The 20,078-nt window shown below is 59.0% G+C and overlaps 1 protein-coding gene across 1 annotated transcript in view; it reads right to left on the bottom strand.

The window, feature by feature from the left end:
- Positions 1–20,078, bottom strand: part of PEPD (peptidase D) — a 112,231-nt gene that overhangs the window by 7,493 nt on the left and 84,660 nt on the right. The window contains exons 10-12 of the mRNA XM_036231574.1: positions 16,868–16,936; positions 15,267–15,344; positions 5,558–5,706 (exon numbers count right to left, since the gene is read on the bottom strand). Of these exons, the coding sequence (XP_036087467.1) occupies positions 5,558–5,706; positions 15,267–15,344; positions 16,868–16,936 (296 nt within the window). The remainder of the gene's footprint in view (positions 1–5,557; positions 5,707–15,266; positions 15,345–16,867; positions 16,937–20,078) is intronic.

A 20,078-nucleotide genomic window follows, 5' to 3' on the forward strand; every position in this document is an offset into this window, starting at 1 on the left:
AGTATCTGGCCCGGATGGTGGTTACGACACCCGCAGCCAGGGAAAGGGTCCCTGAAGTGTGTGGAGGTTGCTGTCCTTGGGCTAGGCTGTAGTGATGGGGTGGGCACACACTGGCGGGCTTCCTTGAGGCCCGCGCCCTGACTCTCAGGCTCCCCTTGCCTCAGCAGCCCTCAGGCCCCCCGGAGCCCCCTTTTTGCCCAATAAGAAGATATCAGGGGTCCCTCAGGCCTGTTCATACGGAGGACACCACACGGGGATCACACAGCAGAGACTGGGTACTGTATGCCCTGCCCTCCTTCCCACCTCCAGCACATACCAAATCTTACCCTGTCTTCCCCAAACACCTGAACCTGGAGCCTTCATGGGCCCCCACCTCTCCTGGACCCTTGTCCAGTCCCCTATGCTCATCCTTTCTAATGCTTCATCTCCCACTTCATCCTGCCTAAGGCCTGGACACCAGGGCCACCTCTTTAGAACAAAGGAAAGATCAGGCCAATCCCTGGCCTGAGGACAGAACCCCGAGTTCCTCGGCCTGGCTTCTTTCTCCAGCCTCATCCCTCACCCACTCCTGGGTCAACGGCGCTACGTGCTGGTGCTCCCCTGTGCCTTCTACCTGCTGTTCCCTCAGCTGGGACCACTCCTCCACGGCCCCTACCTTCCCAGACTTATTCCCATCCCCAGACTCACTCCCGTGGGCTACAAGGGCCTGCACTGAGGCTTTCTCCAGGAAGCCCTCCCTGACTGCCCCTTCCTGTGCTGCTACAGCACAGCACACTGGCACAGCAGTGCCCTGTGCCATGCCTGGCACACATGTGGCCTGAGCAGGAACCGCACCTTCCCTCATGGTTCTCTTGTAGCCTATGCTGTGACCTTACGGGCCCAGGATTCGGGTGTGCCTCCCACTCGACTCTTCTTGTGCACCCAGACCCCAGGGCGGCAGGGCAGCTTCTGGGTCTGTGCCCCATCTGCCTGAGGGATCAGAGTTCTGGTGCCTGGGCTCCAGGATGTGTCTAGAGCAGCCCAGGGTCACCGGCTGGCCTTCTGTGCCCACTTGGTCCCCCTCAGGCCACATCTTCCCCTGATGGGCTGGGAGCCCACTGGGCCTTCTGCCTGGGCCAGTTCTTCAGCAGCATCCATCACAGCCTTGGGGCCTTCTGCCCAAAGTGTGACAGCCGAGGGGCTCGGAGGCCCTGAGCCAAGCCAAGCAGAGGGCCCCTGAGCCGCATCCTCATAGTCACTTCCAGACAGAGAGTTCACTTCATCCTAAGATAATGGCCCTCAAGGGATGATGTGTGTGCCAGGCCCTGGGGGTACAGGAGGGAAAGCTCAGGGCAGGGGTCCCAGGGCAGGCCCTGTGGGCTGCAGGGAGCTGCCTGGCAGGCTTACCTGGCACAAGGCTGAGGGCCTCTAGCCCATCCTACCTTGGACCTCTGTCTGCTGCCAGGACCTCTGGGGACCCACTCGCCCTGCACAAAGGCAGGGCAGTATGCGCCTGGGCTACAGGCGCCTAGATGCTGAGCTGAGCATGGCTGCCTTGCTCAGTCTCCACATGGTGCCCCCCCCCCCACACACACACCCTGGCAGAGTGCCTCTGGGGAGGAAGTGAGGCCAGGGAGGGCGGGAACTCACCCACCATCCCACAGCCAGCAGGGGGCTTCTTGGGGCAGAGGGGCGAAACAGCGACCAAAGAGAGACCTCACAGCCCTGGTTCCTGCCAAAGGGCACCTGTGGTCTGGGTGGTGCACGCTCCGGCACCTCTGTCTGCAAGACTCCCTTCATTCCACGCCATCTCTAAGGAGAGGCCAAGGAGAGTCAAGACCCTGCCCTGTCCCTGCCCCAGGGAGGGAAGCAGAGCCGGCAAAGGCACCCCAACCACAGGCGACACATGGTGAGCCACGTGGGCCAGCACAGCTCCCCGTGCCCTTCTCCTAGCTGGTCACCTGAGGCTCTAACAGCTTCTTCTCCTGTTATCTGGCCCACTCTGGGGAAGGGCGCATTTCCTACCACTGAGAGCCCCAACTTCACATTGGCAGCCCTTCGCCAGGTGGAGGGAACCCTGACACCAGGGGCAGAGCCAGGAGCAGGGGTCGGGGGTCAGGGTGGGTGGGGGGAAGGGCAGCTGCACACCACTGCACAGGCTGTGCAAGGAATGACAGAGGGGTTGTTCCCACAGACCGAGACACAACCACTTCTACAGACCATGAGGAGGGGGGCCCCAGAGCCCAACTCGCAGTCTGCACCATCTTTGTAGGGGCCTAGAGGACCCGGGATTCAGGGGGTGGGGCCCTGCAGCCCAAGGCCAGGGTGGTCAGAGTGGGTGGTGAGCAAGGAGGGAGAGAGAAGCGCAGTGGATGCTGGGAAGTGAGAGGTGAGGCTGCAGGAGGCTTGGTGTACTTACGGGGGGCCTCAGTGTCCACGGCGCCCAGAGGGACTGGGTCTGCAGAACAGCCCTGTAGTGGGCTGTGGTGCTCAGGCACCACTTCCGCTGAGTTCGCCCCAGCCCTCGCGTAGTGCCTCTGCCCCTCAGGAGGGCCATGGGCCCATTGGCACACTTGGGTGCCTAAGACAAAGTGGTCTGCACAGGGTGGGCTGCCTGCCCTGACATGGAAGCCACGAAGAGCTTCGATTCCACCCAGCTAGAAACCGGCATACGCTTCAGCGTCCAGGCCCCCTCCTGTGAGGCTGACATGGTGGCGTTCTCCCAGGTGCCTCAGCTGCCGGGCCTACCCCTGCCCACCCTCGTGGGGCCCCTCTGAGTGGGCTCTGCTTTCCTTCCCTGGCTGAGCGACAGTGAGGGACGCCCCCCCCCCCCCACACTAACCTCAGGAATGGGCGCCAAGGCCTGCCCTACTCGGTCCCTGGGGCTGTACCCCAGGACCCGCGTGTGCTCTAGGCACTCATGCCTGCCTCTCCCCTGGGAATCTTGCTGGTTGCAGGACGTAACTGTGCAGTCTCAGTGGGTGTTTGTCTTGGCCCAAGAGCTGAACCCACAAACCAGGGGCATTTCCGCTAGGACAGGGCATGGAGCTGACCTGGCCACGGCCTCCTCACTAGTATGGGGAGGCGAACTGCCCCCATCTGAGAGCAGCTCTGTGGTCACAGCACCCCTGCCCTGCTGGGTCTATCCTGCAAGTAACCTCAGTGGAGTCAGGCTCAGCCCTCAGAACTGTCAGCATGTCACCATCACATAGTACCTGTGGTAAATGTGGGGGATACTGTGGGGAACGCTGAGGGCCTGGCGAAGGCCTGCCCTGTGCCCCACAGTATGCTGGGTGAGGACTGCCCCAAGTCTGCAGAGAACAGCTCGGCTAAGTCAAGCCTGGCTGGGCCTGAGGCCTTGTGCCTGCCCCAACACTGGTGTGGCCAGGCAGCCCCCTGGGCCTGGGGTGACCAGGTGAGTACTGGGACAGAACAGCAGGCCTTTCTCAGTGCATTGCAGGACCCTGGGGACTTACCTGCGAGCCTGGGAGAACTGGGATTGCTTTGCTGGCCAACTGAGATGGCCAGGACACCAGCTGGGGAGGGGCTGCCCAGGTTCTGCTCAGGCCCCAGCAGGCTTTCCTGTAGGGGCTGGTCAGGGAACAGGTAGGGTAGGCCAGGCCTTGGCTACCACCCCTGTCTCAGCACGGGGTAGGGGCTAAGCAGTACCAGGGGCTTGAAGCCTGGAGCTCTAGGTAAGCAAAGAACCCCAGGGAGATGCTGTCTTTCCAAGGCCCTGCCTGCCCAACAGCCCCACTCTGGGGGTCCCGCCGTCTCACGTGGAGGGTGGCTGCCAGCCCTCATACTTCCGTACTGTGGCCAGCGGCAGGAGCAGGTCCAAGCAGGCCCACGCCATGTGCCTTGAGGGAACTGCGATAGGGCGTGCATGCATGGAGGTGCCAGGGTGGCCTCCTGCGCCTTCCCAGCCTTCCCCGGAAGCAGAGCGTCTTCCAGCCTGGGGCCTGGGCCTCAGGGACATCTAAATTCACGACTGCCTGTGCAAGGGCAAAGAATCTCCTACCCACCTGGCCACAGCCCGCCCTGGTGCAGCTGCAGAGGCACAGTGTGGGAGCGAGGAAAAGAGACCATGGCTGCCTCAGGGCTGTGGCCAGCACAGAGCCCGCCTGGGGGCCGATCGGCACATTCACCGGACCCTTTCACTGCATCTAAAATACTTATTTAAGTGACAGATGTTATTCAAAACTGAACAAAACCTTCCCGTCCCAGGTGTACGCAAAGGGTGCGAAGACAGAAGACACACCCTTGGGGCGACTGCTTCTCACGGCAGGCTGGATTTTACAGGTAACGGGTGACGCATGCTGTGTTTTAAAGGTCACGGAGTGTGAAAAGGTCGCAGTGAGCACTCTCCCTTCTCGTCCGTCAGTCCTGCGCCTCCTCCGTGGGCTTACAAGCACATGAGAATCTATGTTCTCCTTTATGAGGCCACCCCATCCCGCATTTTTGTCCTCATGCGACAATTCATCCCAGAGTCAGTCCCACATTAGCACGTATTAATTAGTATATGTTACTGCTTAGAGGTTGCTGCTTTTTAACCAGACAATTAGCTGTTTAAAAACGTGCTGTTTGCTTACGCAACTGATAAACCAGGCCAGTCCCATCAACACTGTCCCCCCCAGGAGCTGACTTTGAGGTTTTCCTTCCTTGTCTTCCTTTTGCGGACATATCTGAGCTCCCTGTCCTGGGGCTCGTTTGATCACTGAGCTCTGTTCCCGCTGGACAAGAGGGTGTGGGGCGGGGCCTGGAGTTCCCCTAGCGTCCCCTGCTGGCTCCCGGGCCTCTGGCTGGATGGGGAGTCATCTGCAAAGGCCTCCCACGGTATGCCTTCTCTGCGAACGGCAGTTACTGAGGACCCCTCGAAAGCAGCGCTTGGCTGTAACTCACCCCAACAACTGGCGACCAGGTTCTGGGCCTGCAAGATGCTGCATCCTCGGTATTTTACACTTTTAAAACTGAGAATCTTTTCTCCTTTAAAATAAAGTCTCCTCAGAGAGATGAAATCTGACTGCCTTAGTCCCACTGAATTTAGTGTGAACTGAGTCCAGCCTTCGAGGCCTGTCACAGCCAGGTCCCCAGATGGCCCTGAAGCCTCCGCTCACCATTCCCTGAATACTGGAGAGACACTAGCCCCCACCCCTAACACAGCTGCAGCTGCTGGCCCAGAACAAGAGGGCACCGCAAGTCCAACCAGATGCTGGTGTCCAGAGCTGGCCAAACCCTCCCTGCTGCAGACTCTGCTTCAGGACAGGGCGGGGGACTCACTTACATCCCAGCAGTCAGTGCAGGCAGGGGGTGTGTAGGTGGAAGTCAGACGGGACATGGGATGACCTTGGGCTGAGTTCCCTGATCCCCAGCTCTTTCCTAGGAGTGACCCTGGGGACATGACACCAACCAGAGTCTTACCAGCCTAGCACATGAGGCAGGGATGGATTCGGGTCGGAGGGTAAGGGCCTGCTTCTCTGAGGCACCCTGCCACCTCAGAGGATGGAGCCAGATGTACGGCCGCCTCGCACCCCCACGCCAGGCGGCCATCCCCACAGGCCCCCGCCCTTGCCCTCACCTGGCTTCATGGCGCTCATGACAGCACGACAGCTCCGCAGCACCGCCTCGTAGATGGCCTTTTGGTTTTCGGTGAACTTGCCATTGGCAGGAAAGGAGCACGTGATGTCAGAAGAGTAGCAGTAATACTCACCACCCATGTCAAACAGGCTGTGGGGAGAGGCAGGCATGAGGCTGGCGGGAGGCTTGGGGACACTCCTGCTCCAATGCTTTCCTCCCTCCCAGTGCTCACGGGCTGAGTTCTGGACACATCATGGTACTGAGCCTGAGCCATCTTGCCATGTGACCAGTTCGGGCAGCAGTTTGGGGACTCCTGCTCTGGTGTCTTCTCACGGTCCATGAGCAGCAAAGGAACCCTGTGCCATCCTGGGAGACCTCTAGCCCTAAAGCAACAGGCTGGGGGGTGTAGGGCTGACCCTGCACACACGCCCCGCCCTCGACAGCCTACGCTGGCCAGGCCACTTGATTCCCAGCTGTGGGAACTCACTTGGAGAATGAGGGAGGGGCGGAGATGTTCCCAAAACCCCACCCACCACCTGGCCTCCACGTGAGTATTCCAAGAGACTTTCCCAGGGCTGCCCTGCACCCAGCACAGGGCATGGCTACAGCCATGGGGCGATGCACATGGGAGCTGGACAGGGACCCTGGAATGGACACACCACCTGACAGAACGTGGGCTGAGCTGCGCCACCTGCCTCGCTCAGGCCCTGGGGTCTGAATGAAAACCCAGCCAATGGCTCGGCTCCAGCTCAGGGGTCCCCTTGGCCAAAGAAAGGCACCCCTCTCCCTGGTGGGATGGGACAGACATGCTCTGCAGGGCCTGAGGGAGGAGCAGGGAGGATACTGCAGAGGGCAGCCTTCCCGTCCAGCGGGGCTTTCACGCCCTGCCCCTGGGGGCTACCCGGAGCTGCAGCATCCCCAGGTGGCAGAGTGGGGACCAGCAGGCCCACAGGGAGGGAGTGGAGAGTGGGAGGACACATAAGACCTGGAGCTGGGAGCCGTGAGCCAGCAGGGCAGGACTGCGCTGGGACACATGGGCAGGCCTGCTGAGTCAGGAGGATGAGCCCAGCTGAGCCTGCCCCCTGGACATCCCGTGACAGGGCTCTGGTGCAGTGAGGCCGAGGGGGGCCCAGTCCTGCTCCCACAGGACCTCTGGGCCTCAGGGGCCTCGCTGGTCAAGGCAGGGAGGAATCCCGGCCCGCACACCCTCCACACTAGGATGAGGCAGGAAACATGGAGGGCAGCTAGGTCCAGGCCTGGCTCCCAATGGGTCCCCAGGCTGATAGGGGCTCCAGTGAGAGGAGTGGGGGCACATGGGCTGGGTACCCCTCCCCACCCTGTCCCACCTGAGCACCTCAACAGGCACTGAGCACCCACCAGTCCCCTCAGCTCCTTCACGGGCAGAGGGACATTGGTCTAGCCCCAGGCTAGACCAACTGTGTTTTCAGGGCTGAGGGACCACAGCGCCCGGTGGAGCTGAGGGGGCCAGGGCTGCCCTCTTTGAGTGCCCTCTATGCCTGGCTGGACCCAAGCTCCGCTCGGTGCTTGGCTCCCAGCTTCCCATGGGTTCCGTCTGAAGCCACACGCATCCCGGCAAATCTGAACCCAGGGGCAGGGCCTCACCTTCCACTACAAGCGCCTCTCACCCAAACCCAAATTCTAATGGAAAACACAGCCACTCAGAGGCTGCCTGTGCCTCCGGGGCCCCCTATCCCACACGACAGAGCGGGGGACTCCTGCCCTGTGAGTGGAGCCAGGAGTAGTCTGACAGGCAGCGCCAGCAACTCCACAGAAAGATTTTTAAAGGAAAAACTTGAATGCTCAGGATCCTCGGATGCTTTGATGGAATCCAAAGTCCCCAGCCGGGCACTTTTTAATCTCCTGCCTTTTCTCGATTGCAAAACACCATAAGCAGTGTAAACAGTGCAAAAAGCACCAGATAAGACCTCAGGTGATTCTCAGGGGGCGGAGGGGGGAGAGCCCCCAGCAGCATGGCAGGGGAACTCTGGGTTGGGTCAAAGTCACAAACTTGGGGGGATCCTGCCTGGGGTAGGCCGATGGAAGGATTTGGGCCTCACTTGAGGTGACCCGCCCAAGCCCATTGTGGCAGCTGGGACCGACCAGAGAGAGGCCCCGAACAGACACACCCAGGCATCTGTTCCCCAGCAGGCTGCAGATTCAACAGGCTGTTTGGGCCAGCAGCTGCCTGCAGGCTTACTCCTGCCCCGGGCACACTCCCCCGGAGCTGGCTGGGAGGGCGGCCACACCTTAGCCCTGAACTGCAGGGAAATCGAGGCTCCCAACACTGGTCCAGCAAAGCCCTGAGCCAGGGGGTCAGCAGCTCGGGGGCCAGAGAGAAATGGGCTCTCCTGTCCTGGCTCTGGCACGTGGCCTTTGGGACCTGTTTTTCCACCTGTAAAATGGGGACAGCACCAGTGCCGCAGGCCCGTGTCCTCTCGGGCCGGTGCGGGCAGGCCCGGGGGCGGAGCTGCGCAGGGCCATAGCCAGTTTCACCCGGGAGCATTTTCATTTGGGCTCCTCAGAGGCAACAGAGGAAAATGGTTTGTGGTTTGTTGATTCAGAACATACAGGAATGGCCTGAGCAGACAGGACAGAGCCAGGAGCATAGGGGACACAGATCCCAGCAGGCCGACACGTCACAGAGCGACCTGCAGCAGCAGTCCCAGACAGAAAATCTATTGCACTGTGTTAATCTCAAAGAAAAACAGAAATTGCACTGTTTAAAAAACCAGGAAGCCCACAAGAGCATACCAAATGCTGGAGGAATTTAAAGCAGTGAAAACGAGAATCTTCCCCAGGCAGACAAGCCTCTGGACCAAGTTCTCCAAACCTGCCTCAAAAGACCCAAAGAACATGGGATGGTGGGAGCCTGGAGTTCCTCGGCCAGTCTGGCTTTATCGCTCAGATTCTAGAAGGCTTCAGCTGTGTTTTTTGCTTTAAAATCCTCCGCTTTCTGGAGAAGGAAGTGTACACCCCGCCAGCAACGCGCAGGCACGGGGCTCCGGGCTATTTTCGTGCTCTCAGTTCCCTATCTTTCTTTTCTTTTCTTTTTTTTTTTTTTTAAAGTCCCCCTCAGAGTTCCTACACACATAAGTAATTCAGATTCAAGCCATTCTGGTATCCAGGGACGAAAGCCATCTCTTTTATAAATCACCTCCCTCCAACTCCTCTGTGTCCACTTCATCCGTCCTCTGAATGCAAACTGACAATGGAGAATTCAGTCATACTTTGGCTCAACCGAGAATGCAGGATCCCTCCTCTCTGGCTGCCTGGGGACATCACCAGGAACCCTACCATCTTTGGCCGCGTGAATATGTGTGATAATCTAAGACATCTGGGGAGATATTACACATCTCCGAGCAATATGCTGGCCTCTCGTTCCTTGCATGTGTTCATCTGCTTCTATTTCTGGCTGGGATGAGAGGTTCTGTCTTCCATTGGCTCCTCCCGGGCAGCTTCATGCCCGGGCTACCTGCCACCACTGGCTCACCCAGACCCTCCCCGGGGCCCCTCAGCTCCCTCAGCCCCACTGCAGGGACCAGCCAGCCTACAGGAAGGCCTACAAGATGGTGTGGCCAGTGATGCGGCTTGGGAGCAGTTTGGGGGAAATGTCGTCGTGCTAACACAAGGGCCACTCTGCACTTGGTCTGAAGCTTCGTTTTAACCCCCCGAGCCGTGGCAGAACACTCAGCCACCTTGCACCCAGGGCTGACGTTTGACATACGCGTGCGTGCATGCACACAGACCTATTCAAGACAGGAGCATCTCAGACCGCAGCCTGCAGCTGCCCAGTCTGCATGCCCAGCCAGGGGATTTCTGAGCAGCAGGAAACTCTTGCTTCCCTTCAGACCTTAGCGTGAGACAGAAAGGAAAGCGTACCGGTCACTTCTCGTTCATGTGCTGCTGTGGGCAGCCCCGCAGATGAGGCCCTGAACTCACGCCCAGCCAGACCCTCCATGGAGTGTCAGGGCCCCGGTGTGACCAGGGGGGCAAACGCCATCACTGGGAATCCTGGAGGCTCCCTCAGTGCCCCAGGCTGACCCACCAAGTGGATCTCTTCTCAGTGCCTTCTGGGCGTCCCTGGTCCCCAACCCAGCCGCAGGAGACCTGCCCCCGTGGGGCCATAGCCAGAAATCCCCAGCACACACAGTGACAAGAGCAGGCATGTGCTGGGGGCCTCCTGTGTGTCTGGAAAGAACTACTGTTACTGTCGCACAGGCGATGTGGGGGAGAAACAGCACCAGTGTGGGACCAGGTCCCCAGGAAGGACAGCACGCGGCACTCGGCGTGGTGCGTGGGTGGGACCCAGCGGCCGCCCCCCCCAAGAGCTTGCTGCCACCACGACGCGGGGGCCGAGGGCCGGCGAGCAGGGCAGCAGCCTCTGCAGGGGAAGGAGTGAGTCGGCGTCACGCGCGCGGCACACGCTGCGTTTCACTTTTCTCGGTAAGCAGTGTCCCGTGATGTCTGCGAGCGCCCGGCCTGTCTGGGTCGGTGCTTTTCACACTGTGGGCTGTGAAGTAACTGAGGGGGTGCGGGTAAGACACATAAACAGGGGGACAGAAAACACATGGTCAGGGCGCCTGGTCACAACGTAGGTACATGTGCATGTGCGAACGTAAACGGTACTTCTTGCTGGAAAGAACTTTGAAGGCCATGGCCACTGGGCTGGACAGATGGCTGACCAGGGCCTGTGCCCTCTTGAGAACGTTATTCTTGTTCCGAGGACTGGGCATGTCCTTAAGACCATGAAATCCTCAGGATGGGGCTGGCTGGTGACAATCAGGTATTTTTCTGAGGTAACAGCAGGCGGAGGGCCTGGGCTAGGCTTGGCCTGGCATCAGGGCGCAGGCCCTATGGATAACACTTGTACTCTAAAGCCCACTGAGGCACCTGGCACCAGGAAAAGTGGGACTTAGAGGCTCCTCGACCCCAGCCCCGTGCCAGCTGGGGAGGAGCCCCCTGCCAGACTTGAGGGCTGCAATGTGCAGACACCAGACAGACATCAGACCATGCAGCCACCAGAAGCGAGCAGAACTGTCTCATCATAGCCTGTGGTACCCGAGAGATGCCCTGGGTGAAGAGAGAGCACCCCATAGCCCACAGGGAGTAGCATATCTGTGACTGAGATATAGGCTGCTTCCCATAAATGGGGTGAAATGGGGGGAGCCCTTCCTAAGCAATCTGAATGAATGTCCTGTCCACATAGAACCAGCAGAATTAACAAGAAACTGACGAGAGAAGGGGTAGGAAGGAGCCAGCTGGCAATGCTCCTGCGGGCAGGACACGAGTGGCCAGGTGGGGAAAGAGCTGGCCCTGGCCATGACCTCTCTTGGGGCTGTCTCCTCATCTCCAGGAGGAAGGGACGGGGCGCCTCAGGGGCAGCTGTGCAGAGTCTCTGAGGCCACTTAGGCTAGAGGATGTGGCACGGGCAGCGGGAGCAGCAGCACATGCCACTTACACGCTGACAGCAGTTCGGGCGTCTTCGAGGGCTTCCCTGGGAGGACACTGGTAGCCCGTATCTGTCCGGGGCTTTGGCGAATGGGAGCTGCGTCCCCACCTTCACTGGTCAGCCAGACAAGGCATATGGGAACTGGGGCTTCAGGCTGAGATCACCAGGGTGAGGAGACAGACCGGGTGCTAGTCCCATGACAGGGATGGAGAAGGGGAGATGCCACCTAGATGGCTGCTGAGCGTAGGGCTGAGACAGGCCTTTGCCCCTAACAGTCTGCAGGGAGGAGGCCTGGCCCCTGTGTCCTGAGACAATGCTGCCCTCTCCTGGCCAGTGCTGGGAGGTCTGGCTCGCCACCCACATGCCACCTGCGGATGGGTAACCAAGGTCTGGGCATCCTTAGACTGGTGTTCTAAGGTTCTGAGAAGGGCCACAAAACATCCTTTCCCAGGCACCACTCTCTCTGCCATATGATCAGATGGTGGGGGAGGGAGGAAGGGGGAGGGGGGATTCCTAGCTGTTTCCCAAATCGGAGCCTACTGGAAGCACACCTTGGACTCCCATCTCTTCGCCATGGGGTGAGCCTGCTGATGAGCCCAGGAGGTGCAGTGGGTGCTAAGGCTGGCCTCAGACCTGGGAGTCCAGCACAAGAGTGGGCCCAACTCTGAGCGTGCTGTTTTTCAGTAGATTTAAAATGGACAAGGGCGCCCCCTGGTGGCTCTGGGCAGCACGCTAGTCCTGGGCACCTCCACCCACCGTGGGGTCTTGTTTCCGAAGCCTGAGCTGATTTGGGGGGCATTGGGCAAGAGTAGGAGGTGATAAGAAGATGGTGTGGTGTGAGGAGTGGTCCTTGAAATGCTCTTCTCAGCTCTTGAGTGACAAGTCTGGCGTGGAATAAGAACTTACAGGCCCCAATTTACAGAGCCATGACAGTAACAGGGACCATGGTCCAGCTCCGGGAAAGCTCCTGGTACTGGAAGGACAGAGGCATGGGAGGGGCATGGGAGGTGGGCCTGGCCAGCCTCATGCTCCACCTGGGACACACCTGGTGAATAAAGTAGGCCTGGTGGCTCTCACTTTCAGCCTACCTTGGAACTAGCTGGGGTTTCAGGGGCCTGGAGCACAGGTAGAAGCCGCCGCCTGTCTCTAGGCGGTGGCCACTGCATGCAGCTCTCACCTGCTGAGGGTCAGGCTGTGCCAGGCTCCATGCTCAGCACTTTGCACTTATCACTGAATCCCCCCAGAGCCAGGTGTTACATTACCCCAATGACTGACGGAGAAACTGAGGCTCAGAGGAATGGCCACTCAGCTGCGGAGGACAGGAAATTGAACTGGGGACCTTCCGTGCTCATCATCACACGGCCCCACCTCTCTTAGGATCCCTGTGCGTGTGTGTGGGGGGCGGGGGGGGGGGGCGAGTAGGGGAGAGGCATCCAGGACTGTAGGGAGAGGGACAGAAAGGGCTGGCTGCGCTCAGCATCTACTCCCCACCTTCTCCAATAGAGTCTGACTCCCGGGAACCAGCTCTAGTCCCCAAATAGTCCCATGACTAATGTTAAAATAACCGTGGGGCATTTCACTGGACGTCAAGAGGCACAGAGCGTGCCACCCCGACAGGGGCCTGGATTCCTCTCAGTGCTCTGGGAGACTCAGCTTCAGGAATCATTTTGCATTATGCTCATATTTTGGTTTCATATCTTATGATGAAGTGTTGTGGCTTTTATGTTGGGATAACAGAGTGATTTATTATTTACCGAACGTACTGGGTGCTCAAAGATCAATTTCAATAAAACAATGGCTTATAAATGCCGCCAGCAATTTGGCAGTAGCAGTAATCAACAAAACATGTTGTTCTAAATGCTGCATAATAAATTGACTATAATAAACTCATAATTATTCTACTGGCTACATTTCAAAGCTGGCACTAGAAAAATAAAATTTGGGCTTGGCATTAACATCCACGGGATTCCTTGGCTCTCTTCCGTCACTAAAGCTGTGACTGGGAGACACAGGTGCCATGCGCTGCCAGGAGGGCTGAGGACACAGCACCTGGGCCAAGTGCAGGCCAGAAGTCCGCTGTGCCCTGGTCAGCCAGGCCCACCTTGTTAGGGGCTCCTCCGGGAACAGAGCTGGCACTGGCCTTTCACGGGATGAGGACACTCTTTGGGGCAGATAAGGAGGAAAGTGGAGTAGCAGTCGCTTCCTTTGGAGTGTGCCGAGCTCACAGGAAAGAAACACTCGTGGCTACATGGCCCCAGTGCAGGGCCTTCCAGCTGTTCAGAGCTGCCCCCAGACAGCTGGGACCACAGGTGTGGCTGGGACCCTGCCTCAGCCTGGGTACTGGGTTCCCACATCCTGGTCTCCCAGTCAGAACAGGCCACAGAGTCAAGGAGCGTTAGGAAAGGTTACAGGAGTTGAGAGTCCCTGAAGAGGCCAGGCGGTCTCTCCTTGGGGCCACTAGTGCTCAGCTTTGGCCCAGAGGGCAGGGCCCTCCCCTCTCTTGCCTTGGTCTCTAGCTGAGGCAAGTCTGAGGCAACCAACCCTTCCCCGAAACCCTCTGGCCCTGCACCTGGTACCGCCTTAGGTTAGTGACCTTGCCTGCACGTGTTGAGGGGAGAGATGCCCGCCTCGTGGGAACAGGGTGAGAAAATCTACATAAACAGATGTCCCTGATGCCAGGCCCAGGGGAAAGCCTTGTCAAGGCTGCTGCACGCCCCTTGGCCCTCAAGCCAGGAAGGCTGTTAAGACACTTTGAGAGGGTCTCAGGGAGCAGTAGCGCTCCTGTCTACCTCCAGGCCACTCTGGGTATCCCCCTCTGTGTGCTCCCAGTCCAGGCCCCTGGGGAGAAGGTACGTCGGCTCAGCATTTGTGTCCGTGACATGTCCCTTCGGCACCCCATGCAGTCCTGAGAGGTGCGTGCCACCTCTATTCGCAGATGAGTAAACTGAGGCTCAGAGAGGGAACTAAATGGCTTTGTTTCCTCCCAGAGGGCTGAGCTGGGCTCCTACCAATGTGGCCTGAGCCAGAACCTGGTGTCTAGCTGCTGACCCTGAGTGAGTGGAGAGACGGTGACCAGTCGCAGTGCCCGGCACATCCTGTGGCAGGGGGACCTTGGGATCAGGTGGGTTCCTGCACACACTTGGCAATGACAACTCAGAGCACATCCCTCAGCTCTCATGCCCCCAATGAACATGGGCCAGGGAACCCCAGGCGCAGGCATCACGGAACTCCAGTTCAGGGACTGAGCCTAGCAGGGCACACGAGAGACCTGAGAGGAAGCATGGCACTGCCCAGAAGACGCCTGGGGAGCCGTGCTCAGGAGCCGCAGCAATAGGAGGTAAAGGCACCGAAGAACCAGGTGGGAGAGTGAGCGCACCCTCCCCACCCCTCCCCTACAGGCTGATGACCACGGCAAGGAGGCTGAGACAGGGCAGCCCTATGGGGCTTATGGCCCCTGCGTAGCTCTTAGTAGCCCCGAGGTAGCCAGGACCGGCCTGCCTGATGTCTGAGTGATGGGGAGGACAGGGGGTAGTGTCTGGTCTGCATCAGTGAGGCACCCACAGACCCGTCCCAAGGCCTAGCGAGGTGGGGTCTGTGCCTAGCACGAGCCCTACACACTATGGGTCCGCGAGCAGGATCCCGAGACGCCATCAACGGAGAGGCCATCGGAGGGTGAGAGCGGCGGGTCCTGCCCACATCCGCTCGGTCGTGAGGAGCTGGGAGCATGTCAAACTGTGCTCAGAAAAGCCCTGCAAACAGCCTGGGGTGAAGTACCACCTCTGACCTCCCTAACGGCCGCTTACATCAAGGGGTCCTGTGGCTGAGGTGGGCAGGTTTCAGAGGGGGAGAGGCTCCCTATGGGTCTTCTCTGCTCCAGACTAAGGTGCCCACCTTCCAGCTCCCGAGACAGAGGTGTGAATGTAGTGGGTGCTGAATGCAGAGACAGAGGAAGGAGCTGGGGTACAGTTCAGGCCCTTTTGAGAGAGCCCACCGTCCCACAGTTCTATAGGCCCCCGCCCGCGTCCTCGGTGCGTCCCTGCCCCTGGAGACGAGGCGCACGCAGGCCAGCACCTGTGCAGAGGAGTCAGGCCCAGTGCAGGAGCAGGGGCCTCGCTGTGCTCGGCCCTCTCAGGGTGGGGCTAAGGGACCCCAGTTAGTCGCTGTGAGCCGAGCCCCACCACAGCCCCAAGGTTCGCACGCAGAGCCAGGGCAGGGGCAGCTCGGGGCTGGCCTCACTCACCACATGTCTCCGTCCTGGATGGTCCGGTCGTTGGGGGCCCCGGCGTGTCCGTAGTGCAGCACTGCCGCGTTCTCACCACTGCCGAGCGCAAGGGGAGGTCAGCAGCTCACCTTCACCCACAGGCCCCAGAGGCTGGCGCCCCATCCCCCGCCCCGTGAGGCCCAGGAGTGGCTAGACCACGCCAACAGCCTGAGGTGGGGCAGGGGTCCTGGTGGCCTTGGCACCCCCCATCACGCACTGGCGAGTAGCCTCTCAGAGTAAAGGGGCCCTGCCTATAAGGGCTTCCCCAGCTGATGCTACTCAGGCTGGTGCCCTTGGGGCCGGGGTGTGAGCCTGATGTAGGCAGCATGTGCGAAGAGCAGAGTGGGGAGCAAGGGTCTGAGGCCTGGGGAAGGGGGTCTGGAGAGACCTCTTTTCCTGGTGGCTGAAGGGAGTAGGGGGCCCGTCGGGAAGGGCCGGGCTGGGCCAGGGGCTGCCAGGAGTCCTGGGCCACAGACAGGGGCACCAGCGGCTCCTCGCTCCCCTGTTCTAGAGAGCTTCTCTGATGAGCGATGCCTTTAAGAAAAAAAAGACTTTTAAGTCTGTCTAAAGGGAAAAAAACCCGCCTGGGTATAATATTTATGGCCCCGTTCGGGAGTCTCAGGAATCATAAAAGTAGAAATAATGATTTTTCTCTCTATCCACCAGAGAAGAACATTTCCAAGGACTGAGATGTTCACATGTATTATTCATGTGCTGAGGACGTGCACATCCGCAGAGCTGCCGGCTCTGTCCTGGCTGAGCTGCGGCCAGACCGTCTGCCCCGAGGGACTCAGTGTGGGGAGACAAGATGGGTGAGCCCAGGGGACGAGGGGACCACCCACGGCCAGGATGTGCCCCTCAAAGACGTACCTATAGCAACACACAGTCACATAGACACCCACATAGCTGTGCACACCCCTGAAGACCATGGAAATACATGCTCACAACCATGAGCCGCCCCTATGTTCATGGTCATTTCTACTCTGTGTCCCCAAGTACGCCTTGCCACCATCAGGTGACATGTGCACTGACCCACCCTGCCCCTGGCCACAACGTGCCACATGCAGACATGCCCACAGTGACACCTCCCACCATGGAGCCCCAGGGGCCCTTCCACAGTTTTGATGTTCCCTGCAAAGCCACGTGGACTGCTACACACACAGGCACACACACACAGACACACACACACACACAGGCACACACAGACACACACACAGACACACACAGAGACACACAACCATAGCTCCCCCCATCCCCGCTGTACATAGAAGCTGTCACAGCCCGGGCCCCACATGTTCAGTGTGTGCCTGAGTGGAAGGGGTGAGGAAAGCCAGTGGCCCCCAGGAGGAGCGGCCCCTGTAGACGGGAAGGGAGGTCATGTCAGGGGGGCGGCTGGGCTCCTGCCTTCACACACTGGCCGGAGCAGGGAGAGGCGACCTCAGCTCCCAGGACCTTGGTGGGCACTGGCTGGGCATGCAAGCAAGCAAGTGCTTCTAGTTGGGGAGTGGTGGAGCTCCCTCGCCTTCCCCCCAGCTCCCCTGCAGCCATCCTCACTCACGCGGTCCAGGAGGCCCACTCACCTGCTGCAGATGCAGGTGTAGGAGCTGTGGCGCATGCCGCCCCGGGAGTAGCAGTAGTGCTCAAAGAGGCTGCAGGGAAGGAGAGAGGTGTCAGGGTGACCGAGTCACTGGAGCCTACAAGCTCCCCGCGCCCCACAAGTCCTGAGCACGGGTCTGTGAGGCTTATAGCTGGAACCCAGGGTCAGCCACAGGCCACAGGGTTCAGTGTGGAGGAAGCAGTTGCACAAGGCTGTAAGTGGTATGACCACTGTGACTCCCATGTCCAGTGGTCATACCCCAACCCACTAGGAGGGGCTGGACACAAAGGGGGCCCAGCATGAAGGGTGAGGGCAAAGGGCAGACCTTTGTGCACACGGAGCAGGACAGGGCAGTCTCCAGGGAGGTGGACAGAGGCCTTCCTTCTCTCTACTTAAGATAAGCAGCAGAACGGCTGACCCCACCCCTGGACATGCCCCTGCCCGCCACACCCACGCCACATCAGCAGTTCCAAATTCTCGGCAAGCCACAATGCCAAGAACTCTGGAGAGGCTAGGACCCCACCCCTATGCCACCAGATGCCCCAGGACGGGGCTGGGGCTTGTCTCTTTTTGTGTGGGACTCTGAGCTCCAAGGGCCCAGCCTCTGCAGAACCCAGCTGGGGAGGGGGCGCTGCCCTCAACCCCTCCTGAGGCCTGGACAGTAGCTCAGGTCTGGCCTTCCAGGTGACCTGCCCCTGCTTCCACCACCAGGGAGGGGGACCAATCACAGAGCCGTGCCGCTGACCCCATCTTCAGAACAGCAAGGCCATCCCTGAGCATGTTAAGTGGAGATTCTGTGCTTCACATTTTAGGCCTGTTTTCGAGCATGTCTGTACAGAGAATTCTAGTCTTTCAGGCACTGTAAACACGAATTATGTATAATTGTTACGGTGGGTACGAAGTAGTTGTTATGCAGGAGGGGTTCTGCTGTACTCACTTGGCTTTCAGACTTGCCTTGCAAACCTCACAGGCTAATTGGGTATCTGTGAGTGAAACATTTCCTCAACAGAAGGATTTCGGAAACTGCCAGGGAGGGGAGGAGAGGAGAGCCACGTGTTCCCATCACGGCGGGAGCACTCGGGCGGTTGCCATCAACTTCCACCTCGGTCCCGGAGGCCATGGGGACGGCAAGACCACAGCCCAGCACGTTCCTCCACAGAGAAACCTTCCGATCCCGAGCCTGGGAGGTCGCCTGGCTCGACTGGCTGCACACGGTGAGCCCACGTTGGCGGGAAGATGCCGCACACACCGTGGAGCTGTGGTGTCCCCTTAGCTTTGAGACAGACAGAAGCAGGCCTCAGAGGCCCGCACGGCCGTTCTCAAGGTGATGGGGGCGGCGGGCCCCTGGTGGGGCAGGGGCTGTCTATACTTGAAGATGAACAGACAAGCGCACCCTCCAGCAGGGTGGGGTCGGCTCCCTCCCGCAGCCAGTCTCGGCGGCAGGCGTTTCTCTGCTCAGTTTCTACAGCCTTCATCACTTCAGCACCTAATTTTGTTTTCAAATTAAGTTTTCTGACATGACGTAAGGACAAACTAACTGGTGCTTTGGTGGCAATAACAGGAGTACACAACAGGCCCACGTCTCCTGCTCACACTCCTCCGAGGACTCTGTCTCTGGGGCCCCGGGCTGGCTGTGGACACACAAAGTTCTGGGGAAGTGCAGAGGCTCGGGGGGCCAGTGGAGAGACAGGGGTCTGACATATTTGTGATTTTCAAAGGGAAGGGTGAGGCGTGGTTGCTCTGGACTGGAGTCATATGCTTGCCATCAAGGCTCCTGGAGAGCTCGGCCAGCACAGATCACAAGGACAGACCGCAGCAGCAGACAGAGCTCCCTGGTTCCCACTAGACAACTCACAGACCCCGGCAACAACAGAAGGACACTTAATAAAGACACCTCTAGAACGTTACAGAAAATATGACAAACTGAGCCAGGTGAGGGTCCACCAGATGGGCCTAACTGACTGATACAAGTCTGTAGCCAAATTCGGCCACAATGACACAATGGCAGAGCACGTAGCCGAAAGCCCTCCACCTCCGACACTGAGGTGCTGCACGGTAAGTAGAGTTCATAGAACAGGAAGAAAGTGAGGCCTGAAAGGGAGAGGGAGCTGGCGCGCTTGGGATCCTGAAGGCCTTGGCTTTCTCCGCCACGTGAGGACACTGACAAGGCCTCGGGCACATGAGAGCTAGGGGGCTAGAACTGAGACCCCATTGCCACATAAATCTGGGGCCTGGGCAGGGATGCGCCCTCAGCAAAGGGCAGATTTCGGAGAAAATTCAAGAGCATCAAAGGAGGCGATTGGGAAGCTTGCCTGGGCCCTAGGAAAAAATAAAAACATTCCCTTAGATTTCACAGCACGGTCTGCCCTCCAGGGGGTTCAGGTTCAAGTATGAACTGCCTGCATGGTTTGAAAACCTCCAAGCCAGGAATTAACAAAAACTTGGTCCTTGACTGGTGACACCTGGAGCAAATAACAAGCGCAGACACAAAGCCAAACTGGGCAGCGGCACCCTCAACCCAGGCGAGCCAGAACCTGCATGTGAGCACACACATATGTGCACACGTGTGCACGTGTACACATGCACACTCATGCCTATATGTACACAATACACACATACGCGTGTATGCACACATGTGTACACACGTATACACACCCACACGCACTGAAGATGAACTCACTATCCGAACTCACAAGAGCTGCCAGACAGCAAGCAGCAGGCTGAGACTTCGAGGAACAGAATCCTCAGCTAGAGACCATACACACGTGGAAAATAACGCCTAAAAGTACAGTATGAAAACAGAACAGACAGATTTTATGGAGAACGAAAACAAAACTTCCAGAAATAACCAACCTATCCATCAGAGGGCCGCAGGCAGGAAGAGAGGCCGCAGCGCTGGCGACCCCAGCAGCGCCCTCTGCTTGCTCTGTCAGTCTGTCACGTGCAGCACGAATGTCACGCGGGGCCTGACTGCCCCTCCTCCCTCCTGCTCACCTGGATAAAGGATGGGGTGGGGAGCACCCCGACGAGGGAGTGGCCCTCACCTCCTTCCCCGGCAGCAGAAGGGAAGGTTAGGGGTCTGCCCATAATGCCGCCACCAGCCTCCCAAGACACCCTGCTGCTCTGCGGTCCCTGAAGCTTTCTTCCACATGGCCGTTCCTTTAACATCCTTGCCTATAAGTTTCTCACAAGCA

Source organism: Rousettus aegyptiacus, unplaced genomic scaffold, assembly GCF_014176215.1.
Source record: "Rousettus aegyptiacus isolate mRouAeg1 unplaced genomic scaffold, mRouAeg1.p scaffold_m13_p_14, whole genome shotgun sequence".
NCBI lineage: Eukaryota > Metazoa > Chordata > Mammalia > Chiroptera > Pteropodidae > Rousettus > Rousettus aegyptiacus.